Source organism: Mustela nigripes, chromosome 14 (genome assembly GCF_022355385.1).
Source record: "Mustela nigripes isolate SB6536 chromosome 14, MUSNIG.SB6536, whole genome shotgun sequence".
Classification (NCBI taxonomy): Eukaryota; Metazoa; Chordata; class Mammalia; order Carnivora; family Mustelidae; genus Mustela; species Mustela nigripes.
This window is the reverse complement of record NC_081570.1, coordinates 106,627,124-106,644,973: the sequence shown is the minus strand read 5'-3', so window position 1 is coordinate 106,644,973 and position 17,850 is coordinate 106,627,124. Positions and strand designations below refer to the sequence as shown.

Below are 17,850 nucleotides of genomic sequence, written 5' to 3'. Positions count from 1 at the left end.
GACCTAAGTAACCATAATGAATTCTATAAGATAAAGGCAAAAGCGACTGCACATAAATACTATACTCTAGTCGATAAAATTGCTTCCCCAAGGTACAAGTTAACAACTGCTATACGTGTATACTGGAATTAAACAAGTAAATGAATGATGAACATGGGAAACCAAATTTCTCACCTTTGAAGTGGAAATGCACAGATCTGCAAGGGAGAGTAACCAAAAAATCATATGGTAATGGAGTAAAGCTACAGTATCAGTAAGAACTCATGTTTAACTTAATGCAGATAAAGATGGTTACATATAGAAATATTTACAAATATGCATATATACAGGGGCTAATATACACACATATATTCTTTTGTTGTCAACTGAGAGGACCTGAAAGAAGTTATACCCTGGTAGCTACCACCGCATCTAGTGGCCAGATCTTGCTTTCTAATACCATTCCCCACTAAAAATAACTAGGACCCATTGGAGAAATGGCTGATTCAAGGATTGGGCATGAAATACACAACACGAGCCCAGAGCCTTTTGTAGTGCCAGAAAGTAAAGAAGTGCTCAAAAACAAAACAAAACAACCCAAACATTAATGGGGAGGAGGGTATGGCAAAAGGCACAGGGGCCAACTAAAAGACCAACCAATGGTCAAAGCTAGAACAAATGGAGCAATAAAATAAAGCAGTATTGGATTATAAAACCCATATTATAAAATAAGTATCCATTGAGCCCATGACATAAATGATTGATAAATTTATACATGGGGGAGAAGAGGCATCCTTCTCCTATGCAGAACAATTCTAAATAAATTAAACAGATACTACACTCTAGAGTGGAGAAGTATAACTCCCTACTCCTTAAGTGTAAGCTACGCCGGGTGTGACTCCTATCCAAAGGGTACAATAGGGGAGAGGGGCTGAGCACAACTTCCACCAGATGATCAACATCACAAATCATAATAACAGTATGTACTCCTCACTTGAACTATTTCTCCCCCAAAAACAAAATCCCAGTTTAATCATGAAAAAAAAAAAAAAAAAAATCAGACAAATTCCAGTAGTCAGGCATCCTATAATATACCTGACTAATACTCACAACTGTCAAGGTCATCAAAAGGTCATCAAAAACACAGAAAGACTTGAGATACTGTTACAGCCAAAATGAGCTTAAAAAGACATGACAACTAAATGTAATGTGGTATCCTGGATGGGATCCTGGAACAGAAAGACATCAGGACTAGACACTAAAAAAATGTGAACAAACTATGGGCTTAAGTTAGTAATAATACATCAATATTGGTTCCTTAATTTAAACAAAAGGACAATACTCATGTAAGATGTTCAAAAAAGGAAAAATTCTATGGCTGAGGTGGGAGAAGGATATATGGGAACTCTCTGATATTTTCTTTTGTAAATCAAACTGTTCTGGTAAATAAAGTATTAATTTTAAAAGTTAGATTACAAATTATAACAGTACGATCTCAACTTTATAGAAGATGCCTACATAAAAGCCAAAATACCAAAAGTAGTTTTGTTAGGATGATAAGATGGGGGATTATTTTTCTTTTCCTTAGTCTCCAAATTTTCTCTATCATATTACAATACTTTATAATTAAAAGAGTGAATTTTATGCCACTACACACCTAATAAAATAACCAAAATCCAGACCACTGACAATACCAAACGTTGGCAAGGATATGGATTAACAGAAATACTCCTTCATTGCTGGTGGGGATGCCAAATAGTACAGCCACTTTGGAAGACTGGAAACTTCTCACAAAACTAACATACTCTTACCAGCTGAACTAGCAACTGTCCTCCTTGGTATTACCCAAGGGAATTGAAAACTTGTCCACACAAAAACCTCCAGATGTGGGGCGCCTGGGTGGCTCAGTGGGTTAAGCCGCTGCCTTCGGCTCAGGTCATGATCTCAGGGTCCTGGGATCGAGTCCCACATCGGGCTCTCTGCTCAGCAGGGAGCCTGCTTCCTCCTCTCTCTCTCTCTGCCTGCCTATCTGCCTACTTGTGATCTCTCTCTTTCAAATAAATAAATAAAATCTTTAAAAAAAATAAAATAAAAAAACCTGCAGATGTCATAGAAGCTTTATTCATAATTACAAAAACTTGAAAACACCCAAATGTCCTTCAGTAGAGAAATGGATAAACTTTGCTACATGCAGCTAATTTCCTAAGGGCAAGGACTACACGTTACTCATCTTTCTATCCCCAGTGTCTAATCCCATGTTCAGGTAGTAAGCACTCACTAAAATTTTTCCCTAAGGGGCACCTGGATGGCTGAGTTGGTTAAGCAACTCCTTTCAGCTCAGGTCATGATTCCAGGATCCTGGGACAGAGCCCCACATTGGGCTCCCTGCTCCCTGCTCGGGGAGGGTTGTAGGGTGGCGAGGAGCCTGCTTCTTCCTCTCCCTCTGCTGCTTCCCCTGCTTGTACTCTTTCTCTCTCTCTCTCTGCCAATGAATGAAAAATTATTAAGACTAGCACAAAAAACATTCAATAATGGTTTTCCTTCATGTACTCCCATAATTCCACTCCTTATTTTTAACTTTTATACTGGTTTCACTGTTTAGGGGGAAGTACTAAAAACATTATGCAAGCTCTACATTTTTCAAACTTTAATATTAGTGATAATTTTGCTTTCTATTATGGGAAGTAACAGAAATAATGCTTAAGAGTAAAATATGGCATTCAATTACATAAGCAATTTCAAAGTGAGGCTATGTTTTCTTTTACTCAAATGTGTTGAAAATAAAAGTAACTAACTGTTATTAATTTTAAAAATAACACTGACTCCAAGGATAGCAAAATGAAGTAAGGAGTAGTAAGAAATAAACATGTCGACATTTAAAAAGCGAGTCTTTATTTCACGTAAATTCTGGGAATAATCTATTATAATTATACTGTTTCATCCATGAAAACAAAATGCACCACACTTAGTATAAAAAAAAAAAATTAAGTACAGTGGGTTCCCTCACATGACAGAGGCTAAAGAATTACCAGTAAGGTCTTAAAGTTCTGATACTAAAACTATTTACAACATCACTTATTTTGTTTTGATAGGATTGTTAGTTTTTCAGTTTTTGTCTTTAAACATTGTCAGCATGTAGTATTGCATGGTTCTATTTAAACTATTTAAAAGTAAGGCTGAATGTGAAAATTGGGTTACTTCTTTACATTATGGGATGATGAATGTTAGGTAGGGGTTAAGAAAGTTGCTAGTAGCCATTATGGTTTCCCTAGCCTAATATAGCTTCCCATGTACACCACTACTGCTGAGAACCAACCCCCCTCAGTTACTGAACAGTAAACAAACGTAATCAGTTTTAAATCATTTCCCAACACCAACTCAGAAAGTCTGAGATCTGCTGTATTTTGGACCCTTGCCTTCATGGCCAATTGAAATGGAACCCCCAAATGTTTTTAATTTGGTACACTGATCATAGTGAAAGTTAAAGGATAAAATCAACCAGGTTTATCAACAATCTTAGTTTGTAAGTGGCACAAATTACCAAAGAAGGAATCTTAATTTTTTAAAGTTCTATTTCACTACTATTTCTGGATTACTACATAACGTGATTAAAAACATGACTCCTCCTGTGATGGGATAAGTTTGTTCTAGGACAAGAGCCTGCACCCTGAATCCTACTAGCTATTTCCTAAACATTCAATTACTCTCAAGAGGTACTATACATGAGTGTACAGAAAGAAGTGTAGAGGGGCGCCTGGGTGGATCAGTTAGTTAAGCGTCTGCCTTCAGCTCAGGTCATGATCACCGGGTCCCATCAGCCCTTCATCAGGCTCCTTACTCAGCAGGAAACCTGCTTCTCCCCCTCCCTCTGCCTGCCACTCCCCCTGTTTTGGTGTTCCTGCTCTTGCTTTCTGTGTCAAATAAATAAATAAGATCTTTTTAAAAAAGAAGAAGAAGAAAGGTACAATAAGACCTTTTCTGAATCAGCAATATAAAGGATAACTGGGTAAGGCAGGGAAATCTAAAATAATCTACTAGCACATAACTCATAAATAAGTGTCACATTTCCTTGGATTCAAAATACCAGCCAGAGAACAAAACTCATTGCTGTTTCCAAGTAAAGAGAGATGCAAGTTACATATCTTGAGAAAACAGATCCAGAAAGTAGTTTTTAACCTTACCAAAATCAAAATGACAGTAACATTGGGTAAAAAAAAATTAAGTAACCCATGATGCATTCAGTAGACAAACGACACACTTTACAAGTTATAAACTTTATAGATGATTAAATGATTAAACTGATCAGCAAAAGAAGTGGAAGAAGTTTCCAAAACTTTCACATTTTCCAAGACCACCAAAAATTAATTTAACCAATATACCAATTTTTAAAAACATACTAAATAAACCTAACTAAAACATGACAGACATATAAATATAAAAGTACTGCAGTATTTGGGGGAAAAAAACAACTTCCTGGTTAATCTCCTGGAATAGTTCTCTAAAAGTAATCAGCTGCTTGAACACAGCTGGGAGAATATCCACACAAGCAGCTGACTCTCTGCAGACACTCTGTACTTTTCCAAAGAGAAGTAAACTAATTACTTGTGTTTCAAGTCCACAGAACACATAGATTTGTCATTTTAGTTTTGCTCTGAGGTCTGACACAAGAACCTACACTTTTAGATAGCTTAAGCAAAAATAAATCATTTTTAAAAAGATGTTTGCGGGTGCCTGGGTGGCTCAGTGGGTTAATAAGCCTCTGCCTTTGGCTCAGGTCGTGATCTCAGGGTCCTGGGACAGAGGTGGCCTCTCTGCTGGGCAGGGAGCCTGCTTCCCCTTCTCTCTCTGCGTACTTGTGATCTCTATCAAATAAATAAATAAAAATCTTTAAAAAAAAAATACTTTAGGGGTGCCTGGGTGGCTCAGTGAGTTAAGCCACTGCCTTTGGCTCAGTTCATGATCCCAGGGTCCTGGGATCAAGCCCCGAGTTGGGCTCTCTGCTCAGCAGGGAGCTTGCTTCTCTTCCTCTCTCTCTGCCTGCCCCTCTGCCTACCTGTGACCTCTGTCTGTCAAATAAATAAATAAAATATTTTTAATAAATAAATAAATAAAATAAAAACTTTAAAAATAAAAAGATGTTTTTATAATAACTTAAGTTCATGGAAGGAAGTACCTATAAGGATACTCAAATACAATTTCTTACTCTGCAACTTCAATACCTTGCAGATAGGTTTATTTCCTCAATTACCATGAGAACCTTACTTGCTTAGCAGGGAGCAAACTAACAGCAAGAGACTACATACATACTACCTTGCATTTTACTAAAACCATATCACACAATTTAATCCTGAAGTACCCTTCAGATTACAGACAGAAAGCAAAAATTTACTTTGTGGTCATCACCAATTCTGATTTAAAGATGTATTTTCATTCTGAATGTAGACAGCACATATAAATCTTAGTACTATATTAAGCTGTCTGTCTTCAGTCCCCTCAACTCCCAACAGTATGCTATATGCAGAAACCAAATATTTAAATTAAAGGAGGCATCTTCAAATCAGAGGAACAGACTAGGAATTATTAGAACAGCTAAAACAGAACATTGTAGGGCAGAGCACAGTGGGTCTGTAGCATGTAAGGATCAAACTTACCAACTGTGAACAGAACAGTAAGTACACTCATTTTAAGCTTAAAGAGAAGTGGGAGGCCAGGGTGGAGCAGTGGGTTAAGCATCCGACTCTAGATTTCAGCTACAGTCATGATCTCAGGGTTGTCAGATCCTCATGGAGCCCCACATGGAAACCTGCACCCAGCATGGAGTCTGCTTGAAGATTCTTTCCCTCTGCCCCTCTCACCCTGCCTCTCCTCTCTCTCCCAAATACATAAATAAATTAAAAAAAAAAAAAAAACTTAAAAAGAGAAGGATATATTAGACAAGCTAGGCTAGATTGTGAAGTAAAACTTATACAAATTAAAGGCAACCAGCTCCTCACCAGCTGTTCCCAGCTATGGGTGTTAGAGCTTAGTTGTTCTTAGTTCCCTTCTTTATACAGTATAAGATAGCCCAAGAGACTAGATGCTCTGAAATTCTTCTAATTCTAATAGTGATTTTCCTCTTTGGCCTTGGAAGTTATTCAACCTCTTTGGGTAAATAATTAAATAAAAACTAAATTCACAGGGAGTCCTAGGTATCAATGCACATATAATTATATTCTGACCTCAAAAACAGAACAGAATCCAAACTTCATAGCTTTGGATTCAAAGCCCTTTTTGATCTAACTTCAAGCCCAACTGTCTACAAATAGCAACTTTAGATTTCTTGTTATCCCAAGAACTTTTCATATCCTCCTCCCTTTGGTCACAGTTTCCTCAGCCTATGAAATCCTTCACCCTTCTCTGACTACTGAAATTAGACTTGTCCTTCAATCACAATTTAAAAAGCCTTCTGTGACCGATCTACCCACCAGTCATCTCAACCATATCACTCTTTCCTTTAAACTCCATTGTGTTCTTTATCTCCCCTTAATTCATTTGCTTTACACACAGTAAATTGTATACTACCCCACTGCAGTGTTAAACTTCTCAAGGGCAGAGATGCAGGGACTCTGTGATTCATACAAGCCTAACAGTAATTTACACGTAGTTTGTGCTTAATTGCTAAACCAGATGGGGTGATATTAGTGGGCCATACCAGAAAAACGATACCCTAAATCACTACTTTTCAAACTGTGGATCATAACCTAATAGTCATGAAATTCATGTGGATCACCATCAGCACTCAAAAAACAAAACAAAAAACTCTCAAATACTGAACAGACTAAAAAATGCCAGAGAGCACAAGAACACTAAATATTGTTTATTGAAACTTGGTTCAGATGGGTTTTTTTGGTATTTTATTGGTTCTAATATAAAATAGATCTCTTACAGAGACTTGCAAGTTTTTAAAAAGATATTTTAAAACTGCCTAAATATTTTTGGGGCACCTGTCTGGCTCAGACCGTAGAGCATGCAACTCAATCTCAGGGTCATGAGTTCAAGCTCCATGTTTGGCATGGAGCCTACTTTTTATTTTTATTATGATTATTATTTTTTAATTTATTTGACAGAGAGAGTGAGATCACAAGTAGGCAGAGAGGCAGGCAGAGAGAGGGGAGAAGCAGGCTCCCCGCTAAGCTCCCCGATGCGGGGCTCAATCCCAGGACCCTGAGATCATGACCTGAGCCAAAGGCAGAGGCTTAACCCACTGAGCTACCCAGGTGCCCCTAGAGTCTACTTTAAAAAAAAGTCCTAAATATTTTTTTCCACATGTGGGGCTTGAATCATACCACCCCTACACAGGCTTTTAGAGAACTGCTCAAAATCTATATAGCTGATAGTCAAAAAGAACAATTCTAATTGGCTCTAACCTAAACCACCACATTATCCACTGTGTCAGTAATACCATCATCTAATGAATAAAACTTACCACACATCACGCTCCCAAAGCACAGGGCAGTGATCATAAATTTTAACTGTCTGCTTGTCAACTGAGTCTCTTTGCTTATCATAAAAATTACTCCCAATGGAACTTACCTTAAAAAATAATTATCCTTGAGAGCATGGTAACAAACCCTCACCTGAAACAAACTAGTCAGTGGGGGCTGAAGAGAAGCCTTCTTCATAATAATTTATATGAACCAGACAAATCTTGTTACTAACAACAGATCTTTTCCTGGTAACAGCGGTGTTGTGGAAGTGATTTCCAAGAGGAAGATAAATGCTATTTTCAAATTTAGTTTTATATGTTTTCTACCTCAATTACCTAGGGAATTAAAAGTATTTCCTGGGACTGCAATTATGATTATATCAGGCTCTCTTCACTGCTAACCAATAAAGAGTATCAACAAACAAGAGCAACAACTAGCCATTTTGGTTCCCTGTAACCCATCCAATTTAACAATCAGAGACAGGGTAAATAATGATAAAAGACAGTTACATTTCACAACAGAACCAAAGCTCAAATGCTATTCAAGTTTATAGGGATGTGACTGAATTTTAAGAATTTTAAGGGACCGGGGCGCCTGGGTGGCTCAGTGAGTTAAGCCTCTGCCTTCGGCTCAGGTCATGATCTCAGGGTCCTGGGATCGAGGCCCGCATCGGGCTCTCTGCTCAGCCGAGAGCCTGCTTCCCTCTCTCTCTCTGCCTCTCTACCTCTCTGCCTACTTATGATCTTTGTCAAGTAAATAAATAAAATCTTTTAAAAAAAAAAAAGAATTTTAAGGGACCATTCAGTCAAAAATAGTTGACTATTAACAGCCAAAAATAGCTGAGAAAACAAAGAAGTGGAAAATATACTGGATTTAGAATCCAAAGACCTGGGTTTAATTCTGGTTAACATTCACTACTGCAATACTCAGTTTCCTCTCTTATGAAAAAGGGACAAATAATACTCCTATAGTCATTCAACAAATATTTACTGAATAATACCTTGTATGTGCCATTAGACCTTTGACTAGGGAAACAACATGGGTATATGTAGTCCCTATCCTCAAGGAATTTATATTTTCCCTATCTCACAAGGCTGTTGTAAAGATCAAATGTAAAAATACTATGCAAATTGTAACACATTACATGAAGTGCAAAGTGAGGGGTGCCTGGGTGGCTCAATTTGTTGAATGTCTCTCTCTCTCGCTCTTTTTTTTTTTTTTAAAGATTTTATTTATTTGAAAGAGAGAGAGATAGCAACAGAGAACATAAGCAAGCAGGGAGGAAAGAGAGAAGCAGGCTCCCTGCCAATCTCAGGACTCTGGAATCAGGACCTGAACCAAAAGCAGACACTTCAACTGACTGAGCCACCCAGGCACCTGACTGCTCAACTCTTGATGCTGAATGTCTAACTGTTGATTTTCAAGCTCAGGTCATGATCTCAGGGTCATGAGATCAAGCCCCGCATCTGTGCTCAGCAGAGTCTGCTTGAGGTTCTCTCTCTCCCCCTACCGACCCCCCCACTCCTGTTTGTGCCCTCTCTCGCTCACTCTCTCTCTAAAATAAATCTTTAATTTAAAGAAAGTGTGGGGTGCCTGGGTGGCTCAGTGGGTTAAAGCCTCTGCCTTCAGCACAGGTCATGATCCCAGGGTCCTGGGATCAAGCTCCACATCCAGCTCTTTGCTCAGCAGGGAGCCTACTTCCCCTCCCCCCACCCTCTGTCTGCCTCTCTGCCTACTTGTGATCTGTCAAATAAAAAAAATAAATAAGGGGCACCTGGGTGGCTCAGAGGGTTAAGCCTCTGCCTTCGGCTCGGGTCATGATCCCAGGGTCCTGGGATCGAGCCCCGAATTGGGCTCTCTGCTCAGTGGGGAGCCTGCTTCCCTTCCTCTCTCTCTGACTGCCTCTCTGCCTACTTGTGATCTCTGTCTGTCAAATAAATAAATAAAATCTTTAAAAATAATAATAATAAAATAAATAAATAAATAAATAAATAAAAATAAAAATAAAAATTTTAAAAGTGCAAAGTGATATAAGGATTTTATTAATTTGTTCTAACCCTTCACCACATACCTTTATTACAACATTTAGAAAGATTCAATAAAGTCTAAATGAGCAGATATAATAGTCTACTATCTTATTGAATTGATTTTCTAAGGGCTGGAGTTCAGGAGTCTAAAAAAATCATTATTTGTTAGTATAGTCTTAGCTCATAACTCTCAATATAACCACGAAGATAAAATGAACTGAGAATTCAAGACCTAGAACCTGTTGCTCCAGGTATGGGCTGGGTACATAGGTTGCAAAGGGAGTAAAAAAATAAAGACTTTTAGGCCCCATGCAAGACCTACTGAATCATATATAACCCTTAAAGTGTGAGCCCAAGAATTGATACTTTTGACAAACACACCCAGTGATTTTTATGTTCACTAAAGCATAAGAATCAGTACCATAAAATTTTCCTTTGATCAATAACCAGGACTTCAAACATCATTTCTAAAATCTACCTGGAAAATCTGGGCCAAATAGAATTCATCTATAATTGAGAAAGCAGCTCCTGAGAAGGTACTTAGCAGTCAACATTAAATGACTCACACGTAACTTGTAAAAATATTTCTTGTGGCACCAACCTCTTTATTCCAAACTTTCACATTAAATGAAGCCAAAAAAAAAAAAAAAAAAAAAGGAATGGCCATGAGATATTCCTATAAAATGAACTCCCAATAAACAAATCTATATAGACATAGATATATATACAGCTTTAATTTTTTTTCTTTTTTTTCTTTCTTTCCCTTTAACAAGGGAATCACTTCTCAGCCTTTTGGCTAAGAGCAAGTGTAACTTTAACAAAGGAAAGTCGATGGGTAGATTATCTTGACACTATGAAGAGGAAAAGCATAAACTCTACCCCACACAAATATACCAGGATTTTAAATGCTTGCAAGCAATCTTAGGGGTCCATGCTTATTAAAGACCACACCACCCAAATACCAAAGAGATAAAACAAACTACTCAACAGATAAGCCTAATCACTTAAAAATAAAGATGGTACCACAACTATAACCCTTCTATGGGCACCTCTCAAGAAATCAGTCAAGAGCCTTTGGAAATACTTTAACCTTAAGAAAATTAACCTGAAGTCAAATATTACTGCACATACTATATAATTAGTGCAAAGACATGTGCATTTTGGTTCTACTTATTGAAACCATCCCTCCAGGTATATACACATCAAAGGGAAACATTCAATATATGTTACACTGGGAAAAATTACAAAGTGGAGACTAACATTGCTAGCACAAAATTTTCCATCTAAAGTAAAATTTAGAGCCCAGAGGGCTTGTTCATATCCTGCAACATGACTCTTTTTTTTTTTTTAAAGATTTTATTTATTTATTTGACAGAGAGAAATCACAAGTAGTCAGAGAGGCAGGCAGAGAGAGAGGAGGAAGCAGGCTCCCTGCTGAGCAGAGAGCCCCATGTGGGACTTGATCCCAGGACCCTTAGATCATGACCTGAGCCGAAGGCAGCGGCTTAACCCACTGAGCCACCCAGGCGCCCCGCAACATGACTCTTTGCAAAGCAGTTAGAATCTAGTCAGTTTTGAAGGGAAAAGGACAAACTGATTCATACTGAATTTAGTTTAATGACTGTTCTAAGATTCAATGAGGACAGGACCTTTGTAAGACAGACTTTAAAATACAAAGAAATCAATGTTCTTACTCTTATCCAAGACTTTAGTCCCTTAAATCTCAAAGTTACTCAGTTCTTTTCACAACTCAATCAGTTGCCCAAATGACTACAATATATGAAAATTGGAATAATTTGTGTATAGCAGGAAAGCATCTAAAATAGGGACAAGTCTTAAACAGCAATCATCAAGGTCCAGACATCCACCTATGACTTCATGCAAACTATGTCTACACAATAATAATCTACCTATGCCTAACCCTGATCCCACCTGGCACTTCAGTAACATGCAAAACTTTCCTGGGGCAACAAAGAGGTTTAAGGAACCTGTAGGAGACAAAGAAAAGCTCTAAGGAGTGCTGCCTAAAGAATGCTACAGGAAAATTAGCATCAACCTAAACAAAAGCAAAACAAGTAACAGACATAGATATCCCTCAAGAACTGTGTCTGTTCGATTGCTGATTTCCTCCTTCACAAGAAAACCTAAGGAGAAGATAAAGACTTTGGAAGAAGGAAAGAGGCTGTAGAGCTGAAGTCTCAATTTGACAACTTGCCTGACTCCGTGTTCCAACTATCACCATTTCCACAACGATAGCAAAGAAGCTTTACAGAATTTGGAAATCAAAATACAACTGAAAGGTGAGAAACCATTGCCAGGAAAAAGTCTGATCATCACAACCCTCCAGAGTAAGGTTCTCTAAGCAAAGAGCATTCTTTTGTCCTGCCCACTTTCTTGTCTCTTTTAAGACAAAGTCCCTACTCACCACCACGTATGCACCAAAATTCAATGTTTTCTCTCTAGGAAGAGGAATGGGCCTAGCCTGGAACCTGGACCTGAGGCAAGTCCTTCCATCTGTCCTAAGGGATCATCTGAAGTATTCCTTACAGTAACTAATTTATGTCAAGATTCTGTTATAAAATTGTTAGTTGATATATATATCTATATACATATAAATATACACACACATATATATTTGAAACGGTTGATCATGTTAGCTGTAGTCATCTACAGAATTATTTGTGGTTTAGTTTTTTTTTTTTTTTAGTTCCTTTAGTTCTTATAAAGAGTAATGTAGAACTTTATGATGAATTTCTAATTTTAAATAAATACTTCAATTTTAAATTTAAAGATAAACACCTGGATCCAAAGTTAACTTCCAAAGGGAAAGGAAAATGACAATTACAAGAGCTTCTATCAGAAGAAAACATCAACCACAGATTTTTAGTTATCTAGAAAGAATAGAATTAGATGCCCAGGTATGAAACAAATTTTGGTCACAACTCCATTCTATATCTGAATGCCCAGGCCCCCAAAGATTAAAAATGTATCACCAGAGAATAAGAAAAAAGAGCACATAAAACATTAATGGAAAAAGAAAACATAAATGGAAAGTTAAATAGTAGCTCCAAACAATTATTTTGATGAGCTACTCTTTCTTCAGGTGGAAGGTAAGAGTAAACAGAATGAGTGAATTCCACAGAGAAAGTGTGTAGAGGATAAGGGCAGGGGTGATGAGGTAAATAAAAAGGGAGGGACTCCTCAACTAGGCTAGATCCTCACGATACTAACCTCTTTGAAAACTTCGGCAAACCTACTGTTTTCCTACAGGAGAGACTGAAAGTTGTGGAAATTATAACTAAAATAACATTTATAAAAAATGAGAAAGACCTCATGAGGACAAATCCAAGCACTGAGGGAGAGGGCAAGTGTGGAAAAAATAAGGTTCAGTAAGAACGCAAGAGATACAGGATTGAAGACTGCTGAGGAGAATGGAGGTAATGAGAGTCAACCAGCAATCACTATATAAATTTTAATACAAAGTATAAAGGCACCAAGGGTAAAACCTGGATGAGAGTGATGGAGGAGGTCTGCACAGAAACACAGGAAGACAAGGCAGCAGAGCTCTGGGATGCAATGGGAAGTAAGGTTGAAGGAGTATGAAGGAGGAGGGGCTGCAGTAGGAAGAGGATGGGTTGCAGCAGCAGCAAGAGCCTAAACTGAGAAGTGAAAGCAGCCTGGAGGAGATAAAGAATAGGATAAACTCAAGCGTGGGATCACAAGAGGATGTAGTAAGAGAGAATAGAAAGGGCATGCCCCAATAAAGTAAGGAGGTCAAAGACCCGAAAGAGGAGCATAATTTGGGGGGAAGCAGGAATGAAGGAGAGATCCACCATAATCCTGACTAAAAAGTAGGAGTATGGTGCAAAAATGAAGATCAGAAAAGGCTCAGAATACGGATGCTCACAGAGGTACATGGAAATGGTAGACACTAGATTCGAAATGCCTGCGTGAGATGGGATATTCTTTACACAATAGTGTAAAGAAACTAGTGTCAGAGACACCCTCCTCCACCACCAAAACAAAAACAAAAACAAAGGCATGCAAGCAAGGATCAGAGAAGAAGGTACACTCTTGGGAGTGTGAATCCAAAAGGGAGGGGGGGAAAGGGACACAAGGCAGGATAGAAAAAATGAGGGGGTGCTTAACCACAGGAGAGGGTAACTAAGGAAAGCAAAAGGAGTGCAGTAGAGGGATGATATTTCCGCAGGAAAAGTGGGAGCAGATCACAGGTTTGCCTACTTCGTCTAGAGGACAGAGGGACGGTCCATGAGGGTTGACCGCAGCGGCGAACAAAAACTACGATGCTTAAGATGAAAACTTGGGGAGGACACGAAAGAGGCCGGGTCAGAAAAGGAGATTCCGTCAGCAGGGGACAGAAGTCCATTATGAGGGCAGCAAGGAGAAGAGAGCGGCATACCCAGGGGTAAAGCAACGGGGCCGAAAAGAAGGCAGAAGAATGGGGGCAGGGGTAAAAACAGAGGGGGCGCTGGGACGTAGACTGGTTACAAGGAGGGAGGTGCGCGCTGCGAAAACCCAAGGAGCGGGGAGGTGAAAGGGTCAACCCCAAGAAGGTGCGGGGCCTGAGGGGAACGGAGTCCCTAGGGCCGGTTCCGGGGCTGGAGGGGGGAGGGGGGACAGTGGGGCCTGAGCTCGACAGGGGTAGAGTGAGAGGCAGGGACGGCCGGAGGGGGCGGGGTGGGGTGGGGCGGCGGGCGCCCAGATACTCACACCTCCAGGATGCGGTCCCCCTTGCGCACCCCGGCCCGGTCGGCCGCTCCCCCGGGCAGCACGGCGCTCACATGCTGCAGCGGCGCGTACAGCTCCCCGTTGATGCTCCGCAGTTGCCCGCCCTCGCTCACTTGGCCCCGCACGTTGAAGCCGTAGCCGGACTCGGACTTGACGATGCGCACGACCCGCGGGCCGCCGCCTCCCCCGCCGCCGTTCCCGGTGCAGTGGAGCCCGGACCCCCCACCGCCGCCGCCACCCCCGTTTCTGTGAGGGGCTGAGGGGTGAATCCCTTCCCCGTCCTCGTCCGCCATCTTGCGAGCGAGCGAGCCCTACCGCCGCCCCCCTACGCCTCCACTCCCTATTCGCGCGCGTTCGCCCTGTTCAGCAGCCGCGCGCCCCCCTACGCGCGCGCCCGCTCCGCCGCCCGCGGGACCCAAGTCCGTCACAGAGCCGCCGGAGGGGGTAAAGGGGAGGCCGGGGGCGGGGGGAAAACGGACGGTTAGGCCCGTGGCGCCTCCTGGGAGTTGTAGTTTCTGGACGGTGGGGGCGGGGGTGAGGGCAGGGCCCGGGGCAGAGCGGAGGTTATGTGTGACGCAGTTCGGGGACAAAGCCTGACGGGAGTTGTAGTTTGGGCGACTAACACTGCATCGAGTGCGGCGGATTGTTCCAACCGTTGACATACGGTCAAGTTTTTTCTTCTTTCATTTCAGAACTCATTTTGTAGCCTCTAAAGCAAAATATTAGGATAAACTGATGTTTGTGACTCGACAGCCTTAAGTTGCAACCTTAAATCATTACAACTCATTTGTTCAGTACCTTCTGTGTTAGCATACATTATTTTATTCCGTGGCCCTAACAACCTTGTGAGCTGAGTGGATCATGAATTCATTTCTGTATTTCACTTATTTGGAAACTGAACTGTAGAGAGCCCAAACTCATTCAGCTATTAGCTAACAGGAAATAAGACCCGGTTATTTTTTCGCAACTTTCACGTATTGCAACTATATAAAAACTATACTCCAACTATACAGAAAGTATATGCAGAGAAAACTACAGTCTCAGCGATTTAGAACTGGATATTAGAGGGGCTAAGTAATAATTTAAATTGGGCAATGATTTTGAAGTTATCCTTTATTTCTGATTTATTTTGTTTCCCCAAACAGCACTGTAGAATTCTTGGCCAATGGCCCAGTTGATGCTTTTCAGCTACCTACCCAAATGCACACTCACAGAGAGTGTGCAGAATGCCCAGCAAAGGCAAGAAAGAAGAGCAAGAACCAAAATAATGAAAATAGCTTACTTAAGCACTTAGTACTGGAGTCTGGTATTTCAGTTTACCCTCCTGACTGATGTCTGTGACTCGACATAAGTTAGTCTGTTACTGTTTTGTGGATGCTGACAAAAGACACAGAATTACTGGGTCGGAGACAAAGGGCTATTACCACACAGGAAGCAACATGAGCTTCAGCACGTTTGTGTCAATTCCTCTTCCCCCAGGTCTTACAAGGGCTCACATGAAGGCTGTGCACTTACTTGGTTGTGCACAACCAAGGAACACTGAGTTGGGGGAAAACTGCCTTTTCATAGGAAGCAATGACAAACCTGTTCTCTGTCATGTAGGGAGACATTACTTCTTTCCTTAAAGTTGCTCACTCTAAATGCAACCTTGAGAATTGACCCTGGTGAAGAGCAGTCAGGGTCTTGCACTTTTGGCATACCCAGGAAGATGGGTAGAAGCATGAGAGACCCATAAAGAGCTGTTTCTCTCAACATTACTATGTGCCCAACACTGTTCTAAGCACTTTACATCTGTAATTTTATTTAATCTTCACAATCCTATAATGTGCCCTACTTATAGATGAATAAACAGGCGTAGAGAATCCATAGAGCTAGTAAACAATCCAGGAGGAGCTACAGGGATTCACAGTGTAAAAAAGAAAAGAAAAGCAGGGAACCTGGGTGGCTCAGTCTGTCGAGTGTCTGACTCTGGGTTTCAGCTGAGGTCATGATCTTGAGGTCCTTGGACTGAGCCTCAGGTTGGGCTCCATACTCAGCTCAGAGTCTGCTTCAGATTCTCTCTCCAGCTCTCTCTGCCTCTCCCCTTGCCCCACACTCTCTCTGTCTCTCAACTAAATAAATAAATAAAATCTTAAAAAGAAAAAAAAAGGCAGTAAAAGTTTCATTGCAGAGAGAGGTCTGATGACATATAAAAGCAACAAGCAACGACCTGAAAGAATTTGTGGACTGTGTACGGGCTTCTAGTAATTGCTCAGGAAGGATGTGGGGGAAGAGAGTAGTAGAATAATTAAGACATCTCACAAAATGTGGGATAAGGATTCAGCTATTATATTAGAACATAGAAGTTAGTATGATCTTATTTTATAACCAACCTGATGAAGAAGTATATCAATTGCACAAATAGGGAAAATAGTACAAGTTGAAATAATAAGAATTTTGCTCTACAGTAATACTCTACAATCATTTGGTTTGAATTGAGCTCTATATGGGCATAGATTTTTTCCACTAGACATCAAAGAAAGGAAAACGGGAGCTTTCACTGAAAGAGCTATTTTTTCGTTTGTTTATTTGACCAAAAAAAAAAAAAAATGTACTGAATGCCTGCTCTGTTCTAGACTTTGCAGTGGTGTTAGGGATACAAAGATAAAGAAGATTTAATCTGCAAACTCCATGAAGGGCAGTATGACATGGTAAAACTCACAAATGCACGTACACCTTGATCTGGCAGCCCCACTTCTAGGAATTCATTCTACTGTTACACTTGTGTGTGAAGTGACATTTTTGTGAAGAGAGTCATTGCAGTATTATCTGTATTTGCAAAAGACTGAAAGTAACCCAATGTTCATTAACTTAGGGTACAACCACAATGGAAAACCGAAAATAAAGAATAAGGAGGCTTTTTATGTGCTGAAATGAAATGATCTCCTGGATACAGTACATAAGTGAAAACAAGGTACAGCATAGTCTGTAGAACATGATAACATTTTTGTATAAAAGGGGAACCATAGATATGTTTTTATGTCTAGAAATATTTATATCCCTAGAAGTATTCACAAGAAACTGATAATGTTGATTGCCTCTGGGGAGGGCGATTGGACCACTGGAGTGGGACAGCAGTTGAAGGGAGACTTCATTATATAGCTTTTTGTAACATCTGAATGGCAGATGTTAGGCAGACGAATGTGTTACCTATTCAAAATATAACTACATAAAATATGTAGAAAGGATCAGATTGGAAGAAAAGGTGATCAGAGCATCAAAATAAGAAACTAAAATAAGACACCATTACTGCTCTGGAGAACTCACAACTAGGAAGAGAGCAAAAGAAAAAAAACAGTTACAACCCAGGCTTTGGGTCTGTGGAGTAACGAGAGCTGTGATAGAGGCCTGCACAAGCTGGCAAGAGTGCCCCTAGGAGAGCCTTGAAAATGGAACAGCTAAGCTGGGTAATTCTGGATAAGAAGGGCTGGCAAGGCAGAGAAGGATAGTGTGGCCAGGTATTTCTGACCAGAGAAACAGTGCATTCAAACCCAGAGACTTGAAAGAACATGGTGCCATGTGAGAACAGACTGCAGTTCAGTAGGACTGGAGCAGAGGCGAGGGGACGTGGGCAAGAATGACATCGGAGA

At 40.3% G+C, this 17,850-nt stretch overlaps 1 protein-coding gene across 1 annotated transcript in view; it reads right to left on the bottom strand.

Annotated features, from left to right (window-relative positions):
- Positions 1-14,986, bottom strand: part of SNX27 (sorting nexin 27) — a 66,908-nt gene extending 51,922 nt beyond the window's left edge. Inside the window, exon 1 of the mRNA XM_059376160.1 lies at positions 14,204-14,986. Within this exon, the coding sequence (XP_059232143.1) occupies positions 14,204-14,514 (311 nt within the window). The 5' untranslated portion in view covers positions 14,515-14,986. The remainder of the gene's footprint in view (positions 1-14,203) is intronic.
- Positions 14,987-17,850: the final 2,864 nt, after the last annotated feature.